Raw genomic sequence first — 21482 nt, 5'->3', positions numbered from 1 at the left:
CTAGCGCGGCGCGGGTGGGGCGGTCGGTGGAGGGGCGCCGCGGGAGGTGCCGGCGGCAAGGGCGTGGTGCTGCACACGCTTCTTGACCCCCTTCATCTGGCGCTCCTCCAACCTCAAGTACGCCACAAACTTGGGGAAGGAGGGCTCCGACATCAAGGTGAGGTTAGAGGCGGCGTTGCCGAAGTCCTCGTTGAGGCCGGCGGTGAGCGTGCTGAGGAGGAGGTCGTCGTCCACCTTGGCTCCAATGTCACGGAGCTCGTCCGCCAACGTCTTCAGGCGGCGGCAGTAGTCATCAATAGACTGTTCATCCTGGTGACAGTCAAAAAATTCCTGCAGCAAAAAAACGCGGCGCTGAAGCTGGTTGTCGGTGAAGAGGCCGTTCAGCTTGACCCACAGGGCGCGGGCGTCGTCGCCGGCACTCACGACCGTGTGGAACAAGTCCTTGGAGATGGTGGTGAAGAACCACCGGATGATCGTGGCGTCGATCGCGGTCCACTCGACGTCGGCCACCATGGTGCGGGAGTCCACGGTGCCATCCACGTGATCCACGAGATTGTTCTCGCGGAAGGGCAGCGTAAAGTACGTCTTCCACGCGAAGTACGTGGAGTTGGAGGCGTCGAGGGTCACGGGGACGCGTGCTTGGACGTTGATGTTGCGGATCTCGGCAGGGTCGACGGCGAAGGGGTTGGAGTAGGTGGAGGCGTTGGAAGACATGGCGATGAGATCGTGGGGAGGGAGGCGGCGGCGCGGCTAAGGAGAGGCAGCGCGGCGGCGGGAGGCAGGCGGCGCGGCGGGAAGGGGCAGCGCGGCGTGGAGGCGCGCGGTGGGGAGGTGGCGCGCGCGGGGAGGAGGAGTGGTGGCGGCGGCTTGGGGCGGCGGCGGCGGCTAGGGTTAGCGGAAGCTGGAAGATCGACTTGCGATAGATACCATGTAGAGAATGATTTGGTGCATCGATAAATGATTGATCGTGCACTAGGCACATATATATAGGTACAAGGGGTGCGACCGGTATCTTGTCTCCTAAGATACACGTACATACAGAGGGAGACAGATACTACAGGTACTGCATACAAAACCCAGACCTACGTACATGTACACATGTTCAACAATCCCGGACATGACGAGGAGTCTTGAAATGGTCGAGACATAAAGATCAATATATTGGATGACTATGTTTGGACATCGGAATGGTTCCGGGTGAGTTCGGGCATTTACCGGAGTACCGGGAGGTTATCGGAACCCCCCGGGGAGCATATGGGCCTTAATGGGCCTTAGTGGGAGAGAAGAGAAGGCAGCCTAGGAGGGGGTGCGCCCCCCAAGCCCAATCCGAATTGGGTGAGGGGGCCGACCCCCCTTTCCTTTCTCCTTCCCCCTCTTTCTTCTATTCCTAGTGGGACTAGGAAAGGGGGAGTCCTACTCCCACTAGGAGGAGGATTCCTCCCCCCTTGACGCACCTAGAGAGGTCGGCCGGCCTCCCGCTCCCTCCTTTATATACGTGGGGAGGGGGGCACCCCAAAGGCACACAAGTTGATCATTGTCTTAGCCTGTGCGGTGCCCCCCTCAAATATTGTAGCAGATTTCTCTCTCTGGGTCTTCAGGTTCAAAAAGTCTGAAGATTGTACCGCTGCTAGACAGTGGCTACACTTTCTCTCCGCTGCAATCCCTTCTGTCTGAAAAACTTTAATCTTAACTATGCTGTAATTCTCGGTTCTCTCATTTGAGTGGTAATATATTCAGGTGGGGAAGCTCTCCCCCCGGTGGCCGTTCAAAAAAAAAGAAATTGGTGTGATCGTGAAGACTTGGTATTCATGCGAGGAATATGAAGCGTGAAGACTTTTGTTTTCGTAGTTTCATTTTCTCCTTCTTTAGTCATAGGAAACACCGTACTGTTAAAGGGGGTCGAGGTAAAACTAAGGAAAAATTTCCAAGTGATGCTCATCTCAAAATCCTACACCTACCAATCCTTTCGAGTGAAGCCATTGGAAATCTCATACAGTTCAGTCAATTTCTTCAATGACAGAGACGAAGATCTTCTGTTCTCTGAGGAATTTGTTCTGACTGAGGAGTTAGGAATTCGCCAGTGCGGATTGCCTATAAGTGAGGAACATGATAGCCCTGAGGAATTTGATACTCAAATATCCGACCATTGCTGTGCTACGCGCTAGCTGTCCCAAAATATCTTCCCACCTAACGGTCATATCATTGAAGGGCATTTATGTCTTATCATATCGGGCTGCTCCCTAGGATATAAATAACCGCCCCCTACAACCACTAGCTGGTTGGCTGCTCCGAGAGAAACTGACACTTGTCATTGAGGGCATCCCATCCTCCGAGGACTTTGAGCAAAAATCATCAAGTGAGGAAAACCCAAACCCAAACACCTACAAACCAAAGTGATTGAGCATCACTGAAGAGATTGTTCCTGTGTGGAACCGACACATGTTACATTTAAGGAGTGTGCATCCTCCAGACGGTTAGGCGTCATGGTCTAGAGCATCCAAGAGGAATTGTGGATCGCCGAGTGACCGAGTCTGTGAAGGTTTGGAAGTCACCTGAAGACTTAACACGAGTGATTGGGCGAGGTCTGTGTGATCTTAGCTCAAGGAGAATACGGTGATGACTATGTGTCCAGGACTGTGTGTCCTCAGGTTTAAATACCTAGCCGCTCCAACCAGACGTACGACTGTCACAGCAGTTGGAACTGGTCTACCAAATCATCGTCTTCACCAAGCTACTGGTTCTATTTCCTCACCCCTTTCATTTCCTCATTTTTGTGTTGAAGTACATGATCATTACTGTTTGAAGACTTTGACTGAAGACTTTCTCAATTTCCTCAATCCTATTTCTTCAGTCAGTTTGCCTTCAGCCTGCTTATCCTGTGTTCACGCTACTTGTACTCTATGCTTGTTTTCATTTCATCATGACGACTGTGCTACTGCTCTGTTATGCTTGCATCTGAGTACTTATTCTGCTGCTAAGTAGTTCGTTGCTTAGGAATTTCCTCACCTTAAAATTCCTCAGTGACGAATTTGTAAAAATCGCCTATTCACCCCCCTCTAGTCGATATAACGCACTTTCAATTGGTATCAGAGCAAGGTACTCCCTTGTTCTGTGTGATTTTGGTTTAACCGCCTAGAGTTTTAGTTATGTCGACTGCAGGAATGATCAAGGTCTCGGCTGGGTGTCCTACGTTCGATGGGATGGACTACACCTACTGGAAGAATAAGATGCGAATGCATCTTGAGGCAATTGACAACGATCTCTGGTACGTTGTGGAAAATGGCATTCCCTCCATCACTCCTACAATCAACGCTGCTGACGTGAAGATATTCAAGCAACTCGACTCTCAAGCGAAGAACATCATATGTGGCCATCTGAGCAAAGGGCAGTATGGCAGAGTGAGTGCTTTGGAGGCAGCTAAGCTTATCTAGGATAGGCTGTCAAAGGTCAATGAAGGAGTCTCAACTCAACGTGACTCTCGAGTTGACGTTCTTCGCAATCTCTTCAACCGCTTCAAAAGACTCGGCAATGAAAATGTTCAGCAAACCTTCGATCGCCTCACTGACATCTTAAATGAGCTTCAAGCACTTGGTGCCACTGACATCACCGACCATGAGGTGGTGAAGAAATTGCTGAGATCGCTTGATTCCTCATTTGACACTCTTGCACTGATGATTCAAGAGCATGGTGACTACAAGTCTCTTGATTTTGCTGATATCCTCGAGAGGCTAAATACTCATGAGTTCCAACTTGCTGAGAAGAGAGATCTCTACGAACCCAGCTATGGTCGATCTCGCGCACTGAAGGCCAAGGCAGTCTCTGAATCTAAAGGTGAGGATTCTGGTAGCAGCCTTGGTGATCCTGAAGAACTGAGTCAAGAGCTAGCAATGCTCATGAGGAAATTCCAGAAGTTCTCTAGGCGTGGTCGCTTTGGTAAATCCTCAAGAGGTGATGACTTGAAATCGGATTCCTCATCCCATGACTACCAGAAGAGAACTTGCCACAAATGCAAGAAACCTGGTCACTACATTACTGATTGCCCTTAGTGGGAGAAGGAATCAAAGAAGAAGAAAATACAAGGATTACAGTTCTGATGACACGAAGAATAAGAAGAAATCTTCAAAGTCCTCATCGTCAAAATCTTCAAAGTCTTCATCTCACAAGAAGAGCAGCTCCAAAAAGGCTCGGGCATTCATTGGCCAGGAAATGGACTCTGCAGCTGAATCTAAGGAAAATGAGGAAGAGGAGGCATCTGAGGAGTCAGACTCTGGTGTGACGAGCCTAGCCCTCGCCACTGCGTTCGTCAGCAAGTCCATCTTCAACTCTGAGGAAAATGACTTCCACAACACTGCTGATGACGGCGATGATGACTATGCTCCCACCTATTGCTTCATGGTAAAAGGTGCCAAGGTACTCAAATATCCCTCCTCTGAATCAAGTGAGGATGAATCTGATGAAAACCTCAAGCCTAGCTATTCTAAACTTGCTAAGATTGCTGTGAAACAACAAAAGGCTTTTGAAAAGGTTCAAAATATGCTAGACAAAAGTGATGATATGTTGGGTGAAGAAATGGATCGAACTCAAACTCTGACTGATAATCTTTAGAGACTTCAGTCTAAGTTTGATAACATTCAAAATCATCATAACACTCTCTTAGCCGATCATGAGAAGCTTTCTTATGAATTTCTTCAAAGAAAGCAAGATCTTGAGAAGCTAAGGGTGAGTTATGAAGATCTTTAGAAGGAGCGTGATTCATTGCTTGCTCAACAGATCAGTGCCGCTCATGATGGATTTATTTTACCATGTTTGAAATGCATTGAACGTGAATCTGCTAATTCTTCACCTGAAAGTTCAAATGCTTCTATTGCTGTAAATTCTTCAACTGTCTCTGTTATCACAAATTCCTCATCTGAGGATGCTACTAGTATCACTGACAATGCAGGGCTGAAGGAATTGTACGCGACATGCATGTACAAAAGCCTCAAAGGGCATCAGGCTCTTTGTGATGTGCTTAAAAAGCAGATCCTCAACAGGAACCCTAGGAAAGAGGGTATTGCCTTTGAGAGGAAACTCAATGCTGATGGGACCTACTGGAAACCTGAGCAGTATCCCAAAACATCATGGGTTGCTGCAAAGGGACCTCTCGTAGATCCATCCACTTTATCTGGCTTTACATGTGAATCTTCATATTCTTCTGATGAGTCATTTGACTCCAACTATAAACTATTCAAAAATCAGAATGGTGAAGTATTTGCTAGATATGTTGGCACTAACTGCAGGAATGGTCCCCCTAAGAAGAAAATCTGGGTTCCCAAAAGGTGCCTTGAAAGTCTTCAGGTGAATGTCATCATGACACCACCTGTGAAGAATAGGAACCCCATATCGAATTCTTCATATGGACCAAAGTCTTCATATAGATCCAAGTCCTCATATGGACCACATTCCTCACATGGATCAAATTCCTCATATGGATCAAAATCCTCATATGAACATCATCGTGCTAACACTTCTGTTTCGCAGGGAAAGCCTAAGGGCTATGAATAGGTGCATTATTCTTCAAATCATTATGTTCATAAGTCCTCGAAGAATTTCTCTGCTTATTCATATTCTTCAAATCATTATGTTCATAAGTCCTCGAAGAATTTCTCTGCTTATTCATATGCTTACACTTATGTTCTAACCCCTCTTCTGTGAAACAAAGTGGACCGGATTCTCTACCACCTTCCTCTTATGGAGCTCGCAGAATGATGAACTCTTTGCCACCCCTCCAAATGTGGGTGGTGAAGAAAAAGAACTAATCTCTTATGCAGGGTCAGGTCTCCAGACGAATTTAAGCGTCTGAAGAATTTGCTGGAGACATGAAAATGCTTGAAAGGACGCACGCTAATCATGAAGAAATGAATATTCATTTCTCACGTCCTCATACTGCTATATCTGTTGTATTGCTTGATGAAATTGATCTGATGAATTTGATGCCATATTCTTCACTGATGAAGTATATGAGTTCGTAAGATGCACTAATTCATCTGCAGGATGATCAACCCAAAACTACTGAGTGGGTCCTCGACAGTGGATGTACAAATCACATGACTGGTGATAGGAACTTATTGATGGACACTGCTTTATCTCCACATCTGAAGCATATCACCTACACTGACAAAGGCAAAATCAAGGTATTGGGTCTAGGTAGGGTTGCGATCTCAAAGGATCGACACATGGACAAAGTCATGCTTATCGAGTCCTTAGGATTCAACCTCGTGTCTGTCTCAATGCTTTGTGATCTTGATATGGTTGTTGTCTTTGGCAAATATCGTTGTGTTGTGATCATGGAAGCTGACCATTCCAAAGTCTTCGAAGGCTTTAGGAGAGGAGACCTGTATATTGTTGATTTCTCTACAGGACCACAACCCGCCACATGTCTACTTGCAAAAGCTTCAGAAGGCTGGTTATGGCATCGACGGCTAGGTCATGTTGGCATGAGGAACTTGCACACTCTCGCGAAGAAGAAGCATGTCATTGGCATCGAGGGTGTCAAATTCCTCAAGGATCACCTGTGTGGAGCTTGTGAAGCTAGAAAGATGACCAAGGCCAAGCATCCCTCAAAGACTATCATGACTACCACTCGTCCATTTGAATTGCTTCACATGGATCACTTTGGCCCCACTCACTATGCCACATTGATACGTCTCTAACGTATCTATAATTTATGAAGTATTCATGCCAATTTTACAACAATTTTCTCTGGTTTTGGTATGGTTTGCATGGAACTAACCCAGGCTGACGCTGTTTTCAGCAAAACTACCGTGGTGTTGTTTTTTGTGCAGAAATGAAAGTTCTCCAAATGAGATGAAACTTTTTCACAATTTTTTTGGGAACAAAAGAGACCCCCGAAGCTTCATGGAAGGACCAGAAGGTGAAGGAGTAGGGCACAAGTCACCGGGGCACGCCTGGGCCCTTGCCCGTGCCTCGGTGGGTTGTGTTCACCTCGAGGCCCATCTTAGCGTGAAACCAACGCCAAAAATTCCTATAAATAGAGAAACCATCAGGGGTTAACCTAGATCAGAAGTTCCGCCGCCACAAGGCTCTATATCCATGAGAAACCAATCTAGACCCCGTTCCGGCACCCTGTCGGAGGGGGGAATCATCACCAGTGGCCATCTTCATCATCCCGGCGGCCACCACGATGAGGAGGGAGTAGTCCACCCTCGGGGCTGAGGGTTTGTACCATTAGCTATGTGTTTAATCTCTCTCTCTCTCTCGTGTTCTTGAGATGTCACGATCTTGATGTATCGCGAGCTTTGTTAATATAGCCGGATCATATGGCGTTTTCCCCTCTCTATCTTGTTGTGGTGAATTGAGTTTTTCCCTTTGAGATTTCGTTGTTATCAGATTGGATACTTTTATGGATTTGAGAACACTTGATATATGTCTTGCAATTGAATACTCGTGGCGACAATGTGGTATCGTATTGATTCACTTGATATATGTTTTGGCACTCAACTCGCGGATTCCCGAGGTGACATTGGGGTTATGCATAGGGGTTGATGCACGTTCTTGTCTTTGTTTCTCCGGTAGAAATCTTGGGGCACTCTTTGAAGTTCTTTGTGTTGGATCGAGTATTATGAATATGAATTTGCTTTGGTGTTATTTTAGTACGAACTCTAGGATGGATCGAACAGAAAGAGTAGCTTTGTGTTATTTTAGTACGAACTCTTGAATAGATCGAACGGAAAGAATAGCTTTGATGTGGTTTCGTACCCTAAAACAATTTATTCTTATGTTCTCCGCTAGATAGGAACTTTGGAGTGATTCTTCATCGCACTTTGAGGGATGGTTATATGATCCAATTATATTAGCATTGTTGAGAGATTGCACTAGCGAAAGTACGGACCCTAGGCCTCATTTTCAAGCATTGCAATACCGTTTTTGTGCCCGTTTACTATTTTCTACCTTATTGTTTTTATTTATTAAGATTATAAAAATATATTTCTACCATCCATATTACACTTTTATCACCATCTCTTCGCCGAACTAGTGCACCTATACAATTTGCCATTGTATTGGGTGTGTTGGGGACACAAGAGATTTCTTGCATTTGATTGCAGAGTTGTTTGAGAGAGACCATCTTCATCCTACGCCTTCCACGGATTGATAAACCTTAGGTCATCCACTTGAGGGAAAATTGCTACTGTCCTACAAAACTCTGCGCTTGGAGGCCCAATACGTGTCTACAAGAATAAAGTTGCGTACTAGACATCAAGCTTTTTTCTGGCGCCGTTGCCGGGGAGGTGAGTGCTTGAATGTATATCCTTAGATCTTGCAATTGAATCTTTTAGTTTCTTGTTTTATCACTAGTTTGGTTTATAAAGGAAAACTACAAAAAAAATGGAATTGAGGTTGCATCATATTGTTGATCATCTTTATAATATGTTTCTTGAAAATGATGGATCGGAAAATTGTGCTCAATTGTTAGAAGAAGTCAATAAAATGTTTGGCACAAAATATTTGGATGATGAGCATGATTGTAATGTTGTTAGTATTAATTCTTATCCATGATGCTAATGATATGCAAAGCCATAAGCTTGGGGATGCTATATTTGATGAATATGATATTTTTAGTCCCCCAAGTTTTTATGAGAAAATTTATTATGATGATTGCATGCCTCCTATTTATGATGATTATATTGATGAAAGTGGATTTGGAGAGGTCGTGACTTTATTTAATGATGAATCCACTATTTTGGAAGAGGTTGCAATTGATTATGACAACAAAGTTCCTATATATGATGATTATGGTGATGACATGTATGCTATAAAGAATCCTCGCTTTGCAAATCTTTCAAGACGAGAGGTGTGTTGCCGAGATGGCGCCTCTCTCCTCTCCTCTCCCCTCCACTCTCTCCACCCACCAAATCCTACAAACATACCATGGCGTCAACTGATCTAAGCCTCCATGGATGGGCTTCTACATTGGGATTTCTCCCCCGGCCTTGCGGTCGCGGCTCAGGTGCGTCGTCGTTTTGGATCTACTATTCACTTCTCCAACTCTGGTTCGTCCAAGGAATTTTTCTTGGTGGTCAGCTTCTCCTCGGCCTCTTTCCCTCTCAATGAAGAATTTGTGGCTATTGCTTTACAACGTTGTATTGGTGGTCTACCATCGGGGTTGCATGTTTGCCATTTGGAGAGCAGAAAGTATCGATTCTCAGTTGATTCTAATTGGGTTGGTCATTTCATCTACGGTCTTAAGGATAGAGTGTGGCCGGACTTTGTGTGTCATTTCAGTCTCTTCCGACCAGCCATTCATGTGCCCACTGAAAACCCTTCGACATGGCATTTGGATCAAACCAACCATGAAGTATTGACTAGATCTCCTGTGGCTATCAAATCGCGTTACCTTTCAGCTACCCATGTTGATGCTGTTTTGGCCTCTTCTCTGGTCACCCTCTCTAAAGTGGGTTTTCTCCGGTGGGTGATCAGTCCTCTGCCCCGACGGAGCTGGCTAGCCGACAATCGCCGACGATCAGACATGATCGAGAGGTTTTGGATCAATTATCGTCTCATAATGGCCAATTAATGCAAAATTTACTGACTTTCGGAACCTTTCAAATCAACATTAATGAACGGCCATCTGAGGATAATTCTGTCTCTAACAGGCGCTTTCATGGGGATCAATTCAAATTTCATACGTGGAATCAGATCCCACGATTTATGCTCCGTCACATTCTGGATCACCATCATGCGGGTATATCGGAGGAATATATTGCTTCATTATGGAAAATCCCTTCTGTTCCGCCACTGGATTACATCTGTGAAAAATTGATCATCTGTCATAATTGCGACGCTAATGATCATTTGGCCACTAATTGCCCGGGTCGTCCTTGCGAAGTTTGTTCTCTTAGTCCTTGTACGTGCTCCAATATGGGCCATGCATGCAAGCAACAATCAACGGAGATGGCCTGCCATATATGTGGATCCAAGGCCCACCAATTTTATGCTCGGCCGACACAATTCTTTTGCAGCCTTTGTGGTTTTTTGGGACATCATAAAAAGGCCTGTAAATCCACCGGAGCTGCTCGCAAGATATGGAAACAAAAAGATTGCCTTGGCTCGGCTTCCTTTTCAACAAATGATTCCCCCTTAATAATATCAATCTTCAGAGGCCAAAGCATGGAAATAATCTTACAAGCGATAAGGATCCAGTCTTTTCAAGGGCACAGTGGCAGGAAGTGAATAATCTTGCACTTAATTCGGGGCAGGCTGCTAGGCGGAAGATAACCGTACGATGCAAATCTTGTGGCCGTAAGGGTCACAGAGCGACGGCGTGCGTCATGGGGGTGCACTGTAATCGAGGAGTTTGGAGACCAAAGACTCGACCCGAGCCTGGTGATACACATTCCTCTCTCTCGCTGTCTGTGCCATCCTCTGCTCCATCCCCTGCTCCCACTCCATCCCCAGCGGCCATGTCCAACTATCCTCTCAATGTCGTCCCCTACCTTCCGCCGGGGATGACGATCGAGCTCGGGCCAGCAGATCGGAAGGTTAGGGATAACATTGTGGTCAGCGCCATCCCTCCACTGCGCCATGACTTCTTGGCCATTGCGGAGGCCAATCGCTTCATCCTGCACCATTAGAAGGCCGACATCCGCAACATCATCAAAGGTTTGCTTCATGAGTCCCACTATTTCCCTACAGAAGTGTCAGATCATCCTCTCGGTGTGGGTATTTTTGGATTTACCAACTCGGTAGTCAGAGATACTGTAGTTGGTACAACTTTTGAACTAGATGAAAATGAAGTTGAGGAGCATACGCTGATCTCTTTTGTCCCGCATGATGCTGCACTGAACATGCGTCTCACCACCTTTGGCCCCGAAGTGTCGCTCCTGTACGTTGGATTCCCGTATGACTATCAGACGCAACACTACATGCATAAATCAGTTGACAAGTTTAGTGCTTTAGTGGATTGGAATAACCCTAGAGGGGATAGAAGGTTTGTTCTCATTAAGGCTAGAGTCATCCATATGCGCCTGGTTCCCAAAAGCCTGGTTGTCCGTCAGCTTGGTGGAGCTCGCCAGAGTTGGACTGTAGCTGGTACCATGTTACGCAGTAGTGACTGGAATGCCCATTTGCCAGAAGTGCCGCCTGCTGGGGAAGATCCACCTCCAGAAGATGGCATCCCACATCCTTTGCATGGTGATGGTCTTAATGCTGAACAGATGTACCAGCAGAAGTTACACAATTGGTTGGCCCAAAATGTTGTTCCCAACAATGATCCTAATCAGCCTGATGATAATGTTGTGGTAGATCAGGATAATGATATTGACATTCATCCTGAATGGGGAGTCTGGCCTCCCCCTCCTCCTCTAGAGCCACCAATGCTCTACAATTTCCAGGAATGGCTTGCTGGTGAAGGTCTGCAGGTGGACCATGGTATTGTGCCTCCTAATAATACTCATGATAGTCCTGCTGCTGCTTGGAATGACTCCATTTCTATGAGTAATAGTTCTGATTCTAGTGCCACTGTGTTAGACTCTTATGTTTTGGTGCCTCTTGCTCTCATGAACCAATTCTGGCCACAGGAGGTTTCTAGCTCTGCTCCAGCTGCACCTGCATCTTCATACTTACTGCCAAGTGACATTGCACCGCCTAACAATAGTCTGGATATTTCTATGACTGTATCTGATGCTGGTTTGCATGTGGACATGGTCACCCATGGCAACTTTACTCCTGCTATGCTGTTAAGGGATTGCATTCCTATGACCAGGCTTAAATCTTATCTTGTTGCAGCTGTTAGGCCTATAATTGCATCCTTTGGCCCCTGGAATGATCACTATGGTTTCAGACAGAGTTCTAAAACTTTCAATATCTCTGTTGCTGAAAATGCAGGCACTCTGAGTATTACCTCTGCTTCAACAGCCACCACTCAGTTTGGAACATCTTCTGTGCATCTTGAAGAAATCTCTGAGGCTTCTCATTGGGACTTAAATTGTTCTCAGGAGATGTATATCACTGATGGTAATGATGGACAGTTGGCAAATAAACAGGACACTGCAGACTCTGTTGTCACCACTGTTCCTGATCAGCAGGTTACTTCTGTTGCAATTGGTGAAACTGCCGTGACAGAGGAAAATGCTATGACTGAACTTCCAGTGGCCATTGAAAATCATACACAAACTGAATTAGTTGTGGCCAACTCTGTGGATGGGATGGAGTATTCTGCTGTGGTTGCTAATCGCAAGGGGAAGAATGCTATGCCTACTTGGTCTGTCTCTCTCCGTCGGAGTACCAGATCCAATAAATATGATGGTTTTAAGGTCCTAGCTATAACTAACACCAAGCCAAGAGCTTCCAAGGTGAAGCCCAGGATCAATCCATCTGCAAAGTCTTCAGCGGTTATTACTGAACTTGAAGACACTTCTGAAGTTCCACCACCGACACCCATTGCAACGATCCAGCTTGTGGGTACTGTCAAGTGTGCCATCCCCGCTGCGGAGCTTTCTGAAGATGCTCTCAATGAAGTTCAGGAGAACACTTCTCGTAATCCTTCCAGTGCTTAGGCCTTCTCATTTATCTTATGGTTCTTTTGGTTAATTGGAATGTGCTCTGTTGGAACGTTCGTGGTTTAAATTCAGAACCTAAGCAACTCGCTCTGTTTAATGCAATCTTCTCTAGTGGATGTGCCATAATATGTTTGCAAGAAACTAAGAAGCAAGACTTCGATAATAATTTTATTAAGTCTTGTTGCCCATGTCGCTTTGATAAGTTTGAATTTATTCCTTCTCGTGGGGCATCAGGTGGAATTGCCACTATATGGAACAACTCCATTTTCACGGCCACTGTACTTACTTCCATTGATTTTGCATTGGTCATTCGCTTCCAGTCCACACAATTGGCACAATACTGGACCCTAGTAAATGTATATGGCCCTTGCCAAGGGGAAGAACGCAGAGAATTCACCCAATAGCTTTTTGACTTGAATATCCCTCTCAATGAAGATTGGCTCATTTTGGGCGATTTTAACTTCATTTGAAGCCCAGATAACCGAAATAAACCTGGTGGAAATTTTGGGGACATGATCACTTTTAATGACTTCATCCGCACACAGAGTCTAGTTGAACTCCCAATCAAAGGAAGAGCTTACACCTGGAGAAATATGCAACTTGACCCACTCCTAGAACAAATTGATTGGTTTTTCATTAGCACCAACTGGACTTCATCTTACCCTAAGACTCTGATTAAACCCCTAGGTCAGCCGGTATCGGACCATATTCCTGTGTTGTCAGCATTGAGACTTCCATCCCTCGGTCAAAAATCTTTAGCTTTGAATCCTATTGGGTGCACCACCCTAGTTTTCTAGATACGGTCAGTAAAGCTTGGTCCAAACCTATTCGATCTGACAATATGGCCACTGTCATATCTCGAAAATTTAAGTTACTGAGGCATGATCTTAAGTCCTGGAGCAAAGGTATATCCAAACTCTCCATTGCTATTGAAAACTCAAACAGAGCACATTTTGAAATTGATGAACTCGAAAACAAACGTCATCTCACCATTCCGGAGGACAACTTTCGTCGCATACTTAAAAAACATATTTTGAGGCTTCTGGCTTACCAGAAAGAATACTGGAGGCGACGATGCACCATACGATGGGTCAAGTTTGGTGATGAGCAGCCTAAGTTTTTCCAAGCTATGGCTTCAGAAAGGTATAGAAGGAATAATATTGCATCTCTTACCACGGAAGAAGGAATTTGTGTCGAAGATCATGCAGGGAAAGAGGCGGTAATTTTCCAAGCTTTCAAAAAGCGCCTTGGCTCTTCTGCAGAACATGGGATGAAACTTGATCTGGCCAGAATCATAAAACGGGTTGAAGATCTCGATCAACTCACCGTACCATTCACACACCAAGAAATTGATGATGTAATAAAATATATGCCTGCAGAAAGAGCACCAGGACCGGATGGTTTCACTGGACATTTTCTTAAAACCTATTGGCACGTGATCAAAGAGGACTTCTATAAATTATGCAATCAATTCCATGACGGCAATCTGAACTTGGAGAGCATCAATGAGGGTTTCATTACCTTGGTACCAAAAATTAATGCACCAACTTCAATCAATGATTTCAGACCCATCACATTACTTAACTGCTATCTTAAGATAATCACCAAGCTACTTGCCAACCGACTACAAAGACTCATACTGAAGATTGTGCATCGAAACCAATATGGATTCCTGAAAGTTCGATCAATCCAAGACTGTCTGGCATGGGCATTTGAGTATATCTATCAATGCCAAGCCTCGAAAAAACCAATAGTCCTACTCAAGCTTGACTTCGCTAAAGCATTCGACACAATTGAATATGATGCCATGTTAGATATAATGCAACACATCGGATTCAATGCTAAGTGGCTAGACTGGATCAAGGCCATCTTATCATCTGGTAAATCTTCAGTTCTGCTCAATGGAGTGCCAGGTCGTCAGTTTCACTGCAAAAGTGGTGTGCGCCAAGGAGATCCGCTATCTCCTTTAATTTTTGTGCTGGCAGCTGATTTACTACAAGCTGTCATTAATGATGCTTTTATCCAAGGTGCGATTCAGCTGCCTTTCCCGTGCGCCACACAAAAAGATTACCCTGTTATTCAATATGCCGACAACACAATCATTGTCCTTCCTGCCTGTGAAATGCAAGCATCAACGATCAAGCAAATCTTGTCTGATTATGCAACGTCCATTGGATGAATATTAACTTTCACAAATCAACTCTGATCCCAATAAATTGCGATGACACTCTAAGTGGAAACATAGCCCAGATCTTTGGTTGCATCATTGGTAAAATGCCGTTCACATACCTGGGATTGCCTTTGGGATCAATACGACCTTCAATTCAAGATCTAATGCCGATGGTATGTAAAGTGGAAAGATGTCTTACAGCTACTCTCAACATGATTTCTTATGGAGCAAAACTATCTCTAGTTAACTCCGTGATCACCTCGTTGACTATCTTTGCTCTATGCACACTTAAACTACCCGCAAGCATACTTGAGCTGTTAGACAAGATCAGACGGAAGTGTTTATGGACCAAAAAACAGAACAAGGTGAATCATGCAACTCTCTGGCGGCTTGGGACATGATTTGCAAGCCCAAGAAATGTGGAGGGATGGGTATTCTGGACCTACGAACACAAAGTGAAGCCTTGCTACTTAAATATCTCCATAAATTCTATAATCTCTGGGACTTGCCTTGGGTGGAACTAATCTGGAACACTTACTATACCACGAAAATACCACATGCAACGGATGCATGTGGTTCCTTCTGGTGGAAGGATATCACCAAGCTCATGCCCATCTACAGAGGAATAACCAAGACCACAATCCAGGATGGACACAACACTTTGCTATGGAAAGACCTATGGAGAGATGATATCCTGGCTGATAGGTTCCCAAGAGCCTTCTCTTTTACCAGAAATGAGGATATCTCAGTCCAAGAGTTTCTAACGGCAGAAACACTAGGGGAAACGTTCCACCTCCCCTTGTCCGAATAGGCACATGAGGAATTGTTGACAATGCAACAAATGTTGGCTCCTATTAATTTGATCCAAGGAGAGGACAAGTGGACATGCATCTGGGGAAAAGGAGACTATACAGCCAAACAATATTATTCACACTACTTCAGAGAGATCGATGCCCACCAGTCCTACAAATGGCTTTGGAAATCCAAAGTTACCATGAAAATCAAGGTGTTTGGCTGGCTTCTCCTATCAGATAGAATCAACACGAGAAATATGCTCAAGAGGAGACATTACAACATCGGAGACAACTACACATGCCTTCTGTGTGACTCTCCACCAGAGGAAACATTGGAACGTCTATTTTTTTTACTTGCCCATTTAGCCAAGAATGCTGGACACAACTCAACATAAGCTGGCTCACGCAAGGCACAAGGCTCCACTGGATAGAAAAGGCAAAATCTACATGGAACAAACCCATGTTCATGGATACCTTTTTGCAAGCTACATGGTGCATATGGAAGGAGAGAAATAATAAACACTTCAGAGGGATCACCCCTTCAAAACAGTCTTGGATGACTCGGTTGAAAGAAGACCTCTCCCTACTTTGCTATAGGGTGGGAGAAAAGCACAGACCCTTCCTAACCTCTTTTATAGATAGTTTTTAGTTTCCTTCTTGGTCTTCCTTTAGCCTCCCCCCTTCCCCCTCCCCCTCCCTCTATCTCCATCATGGCTATGGATGTAAGGTTATGACTTTGTAAGACCTTTTGATACTAATTTAATACATACAGTAGGAGCCTCTCCTACTGTCTTGAGTGTAAAAAAAGACATGTATTCTATAAAGAATACTTATAACCATGAAACTTTTCATCATGATTTTAATTTTCAATCACATGATAGTTATTTTGTTGAGTTTGCTCCCACTACTATTGATGAGAATAAATTTGCTTATGTGGAGAGTAAAAAAATTTCTATGCTTATGCATGATGAAAAGAATGATTTATGTGATAGATATATTGTTGAATTCATTCATGATGCTACTGAAAATTATTATGAGGGAGGAACTTATGCTTGTAGGAATTGCAATAATATCAAGTTTCCTCTCTATGTGTTGAAAGTTTTGAAGTTACGCTTGTTTTGCCTTCCTATGCTAGTTGATTCTTGTTCCCATAAGTTGTTTGCTCACAAAATCCCTATGCATAGGAAGTGGGTTAGGCTTAAATGGGCTAGTTATATGCTTCATGATGCTCTTTTTCATGTTTCTATTCTTTATGTTTTATGCGAGCATCATTGAAATCACCATGCCTAGCTAAAAGGCATTAAAGAAAATCGCTTGTTGTGAGACAACCCAACACTTTTACCTACTGTTTTTGTGTGTTCACATGATTAAGCTATTGTGGTAATCATGGTTTATAAGTTTTGTTTCAATAAAGTGCCAGGTAAAGCCTTTGGGATAGTGTGGATGATAGTTGACTTGAATCTGTGCAAAAACAGAAACTTTTGCCTCCAGAAACAGAATTGCCTAAATTAACTGGAGCGTCGAAAAATTCTGACTTTTTTACAGATGATTCATATACAAATTGTCTACGTGGTCCTATTTTTCCTGAATTTTTGGAGTTACAGAAGTATGACCTTAATTCAGATCTTTACGTATTGTTCTGTTTTTGACAGATTCTGTTTTCAATGCATAGTTTGCTTGTTTCCTAGTTTCTATGACTTATATTGCTCAATATAAATTGTAGAAATGATATGCTACAGTAGGCATTGTGTGGAAACAATTCTGAATATTGTCTTTGACAGTACCAAAGTGAATGATTTGTCTTTATCGTACTAACCCATCTCACGAAGTTTCGTTAAGTTTTGTGTGATTGAAGTTTTCAAGTTTTGGGTGAGATATCGATATGAGGAGAATAAGGAGTGACAACATCCTAAGCTTGGGGATTCCCAAGGCACCCCAAGTTAATATCCAAGGAACATCCAAGCAACTAAGCTTGGGGATGCCCCGGAAGGCATCCTCTCTTTTGTCTCCAACATTATCGGTAACCTCACCTGGAGCTATATTTTTATTCGTCACATGATATGAGTTTTGCTTGGAGCGTCAATTTTTTTATTTGCTTTCTGCTATTTAGAATAATGTTTTGCATCTTTTATTTCAATAAAATGTCAAGGATAACCTTTACCATGCTTATTTTGCAAGTCTACATGTTGCTGTTTAAAAACAGAAAGTTTTCTGTCATTGTCTGAATTCTTCTGGACAGTCAGAACGTGATAAAATCTTGAAATTTTTACGAAATATGCTATGGTAAATTGTCTACAGTTTGGTAAATTTTCATAATTTTTGGATTTAGGGAAGTATGATGAATATTGCATTCTTTACAGACTGTACTGTTTTGGCAGATTGCTGTTATGTTTGCATTGTTTGCATATGTTTGCTTGTTTAATGATTCTATTTGAGGATAGGAGTATTAAATATGCAGAGACATTTAGTATGCAATGCTTAATAATAATTTTAGTGATTTGCTACAGTAGAGAATGATAAGGTTTTTGCATTGGTTTATACTAACTTATCTCACGAGTTCTTGTTGAGTTTTGTGTGGATGAAGCTTTTGGGATTTAGGAAAACCGTGATATGTGAGGAATTAAGGAGACACAAAAGCTTAAGCTTGGGGATGCCCAAGGCACCCAAGATAACATTTCAAGAAGTCTCAAGCATCTAAGCTTGGGGATGCCCCGGTAGGCATCCCACCTTTCTTCTTCAACAATTATCGGTTAGTATCGGTTGAGCCTAAGTTTTTTCTTCTTCACATGATGTGTGCTATTCTTGGAATATCATTTTATTTTGTTTTGCTTGCTATTTTAATAAAGTACTTAGATCTGAAAGTTTTTAAATAAAATAGAGTCCTCAAATAGTTTCCAGGGAGGCTAGGTAAGCGGCACTCACATCCCGTCAACGAAGCTCTTTTCTATGGAATTGCTCTAGTGCTTCACTTATATCTTTTTGAGCACGGTGTGCTTTAGTATTTTTGAAGAAATTCTCTCTTGCTTCACTTAAATTATTTTGAGAGATAGAAATATTATGCTCATGATCTTCACTTATATTTATTTGAGCTTATCAAAAGCAACACATGAAAATTAGTTCCAAAGTGATAGATATCCAAGAAGGATATAATAAAAAACTTTCATGAAGATCATTGGAAAAAATAAACTTGATTCCTTGTAATAGTTTGAGATATGATGATGCGATATGTGAGTCATGTTGATGAGTAATTATGCTTTAGTAAGAATATTGGTGTTAAGGTTTGTGATTCCCTATGCAAGCACGAAAGTCAATAGTTATGCAATGAAATTACATCCTACTTGTGGTGCATTATTCGGTGTTAATTATGCTCAATGCTTGCTTATGAGATTATTCGTTTCTTGGTTGGTCGCTTCTCAATCTTTTTCTAGCCTTCATTTTGCACTAAGTATGATCACTACTTGTGCATCCAAAGTCCTTTAAACCAGTTTTGCCACATGAGTCCACTATACCTACCTATATGCGGTATTCTTTTGCCGTTCTAAGCAAATTTGTATGTGCCATCTCTAATTTTCAAAATAAATTTCTCTTTTGTGTGCTCGTACCGCTCGCGAGGCGGTGAGGGGTGGCCAATATTTTCCATGCTAGATGTGTTATTCTCACAATGAGTGTTTATTCACTTGTAATTGCACGAGAGTAAGGCAAAGGTATTAGGGATGCCCAGTCCCGAAATGAAAAATGAATTTACTTTAAGTTGTCAAATAATAAATTCCTTGGAAAGTGTTGGTATGGAGGGCACCCGTGGATACGGTTAGCCATGGAAAGGGAAAGTATGGTGGAAAAAGGAATAAACTTTATTTTCTGTTTGGGAACCGCCTATGATATATCTAGCATGGAAAGTGTTGGGAGCTCTAAGTCCTTTGTTGGTGGGAAAAGTATGCCTCTCAAAATGTTTTTATCTCTCTTTTTCACTTTGAGCTCTGGCACCTCTACAAATCCCTACTTCCCTCTGCGAAGGGCCTATCTATTTACTTTATGAAATTTTTATTTTTATTTGAGTCTCCATCTTCTCTTATAAAGCACCAACTAAGGGGCACTATGACCGTTCTTGAGCATTGGATGTAGCTAATATGCGAGTGTGTTTCTTGAATGGATCAATGATTGAGCATGATGGGCTAGGGATAACTTTCTTTAGTGTTGATCTTTTGAAAGACATGGTTGCTTATTGATATGCTTGAGTATTGAAATCTTCATGTCAAAACTAGACTATTGCTTTGAACCAGATAGAAGTCCAAATGTCCATACTACAAAAGAAAAGAATATGTGATGAATATGATAGGTAGCTTTCCACAACAAATATTCCATTTTCAATTGCTACTTTATCATAATAAGTCTTATGAGAAAGAGTTGATGTTATGATGCTAGGAAAAGTGATTAAATTATCATCGATCAAACTTATGCACTTTGCTAGCATTCACACTTCATAAATTATTTCTTTTATCATTTACCTACTCGAGGACGAGTAGGGATTAAGCTTGGGGATGCTGATACGTCTCCAACATATCTATAATTTATGAAGTATTCATGCCAAGTTTACAACAATTTTATATGGTTTTGGTATGATTTGCATGGAACTAACCCGGACTGACGCTGTTTTCAGCAGAACTGCCGTGGTGTTGTTTTTGTGCAGAAATGAAAGTTCTCCAAATGAGCTGAAACTTTTTGACGATTTTTTTTGGAACAAAAGAGACACCCGAAGCTTCGTGGAAGGACCAGAAGGTGAAGGAGTAGGGCACAAGACACCGGGGCGCGCCTGGGCCCTTGCCTGTGCCCCGGTGGGTTGGCTCACCTCGAGGCCCATCTTAGCGTGAAACCAATGCCAAAAATTCCTATAAATAGAGAAACCATCAGGGGTTAACCTAGATCAGAAGTTCCGCCGCCGCAAGGCTCTGTATCCATGATAAACTAATCTAGACCCTGTTCCGGCACCCTGCCGGAGGGGGGAATCATCACCAGCGGCCATCTTCATTATCCCGGCGGCCACCACGATGAGGAGGGAGTAGTCCAACCTCGGGGCTCAGGGTTTGTACCAGTAGCTATGTGTTTAATCTCTCTCTATCGTGTTCTTGAGATGTCACGAACTTGATGTATCGCAGGCTTTGTTAATATAGTCGGATCATATGTTGTTTTCCCCTCTCTATCTTGTTGTGATGAATTGAGTTTTTCCCTTTGAGATTTCGTTGTTATCAGATTGAATACTTTTATGGATTTGAGAACACTTGATATATGTCTTGCAATTGAATACACGTGGTGACAATGGGGTATAGTATTGATTCACTTGATATATGTTTTGGCACTCAACTCGCGGATTCCCGGGTGACATTGGGGTAATCTATGCATAGGGGTTGATGCACGTTCTTGTCTTTGTTTCTCTGGTAGAAATCTTGGGGCACTCTTTGAAGTTCTTTGTGTTGGATTGAGTATTATGAATATGAATTTGCTTTGGTGTTATTTTAGTACGAACTCTAGGATAGATCAAACGGAAAGAATAGCTTTGTGTTATTTTAGTACGAACTCTTGAACAGATCGAACGGAAAGAATAGCTTTGAGGTGGTTTCATACCCTACAAACAATTTATTCTTATGTTCTCCGCTAGATAGGAACTTTGGAGTGATTCTTCATCGCACTTTGAAGGATGGTTATATGATCCAATTATATTAGCGTTGTTGAGCGATTGCACTAGCAAAAGTACGGACCCTAGGCCTCATTTTCAAGCATTGCAATACCGTTTTTGTGCCCCTTTACTATTTGCTATCTTTCTGCTTTTATTTATTAAGATTATAAAAATACATTTCTACCATCCATATTACACTTTTATCACCATCTCTTCGCCGAACTAGTGCACCTATGCAATTTGGCATTGTATTGGGTGTGTTGGGGACACAACAGATTTCTTGTATTTGA

At 43.0% G+C, this 21482-nt stretch overlaps 1 protein-coding gene across 1 annotated transcript; it reads right to left on the bottom strand.

Annotated features, from left to right (window-relative positions):
* LOC109771963 (uncharacterized) lies at positions 1-714 on the bottom strand. The gene has a single exon (XM_020330660.1). The coding sequence runs from the start codon at positions 712-714 to the stop codon at positions 1-3; it is 714 nt and encodes a 237-aa protein (XP_020186249.1).
* Between the last annotated feature and the right edge of the window lie 20768 nt (positions 715-21482).

This window comes from Aegilops tauschii, chromosome 7, assembly GCF_002575655.3.
Source record: "Aegilops tauschii subsp. strangulata cultivar AL8/78 chromosome 7, Aet v6.0, whole genome shotgun sequence".
Classification (NCBI taxonomy): domain Eukaryota; kingdom Viridiplantae; phylum Streptophyta; class Magnoliopsida; order Poales; family Poaceae; genus Aegilops; species Aegilops tauschii.
This window is presented reverse-complemented; position numbering and strand designations above follow the sequence as displayed.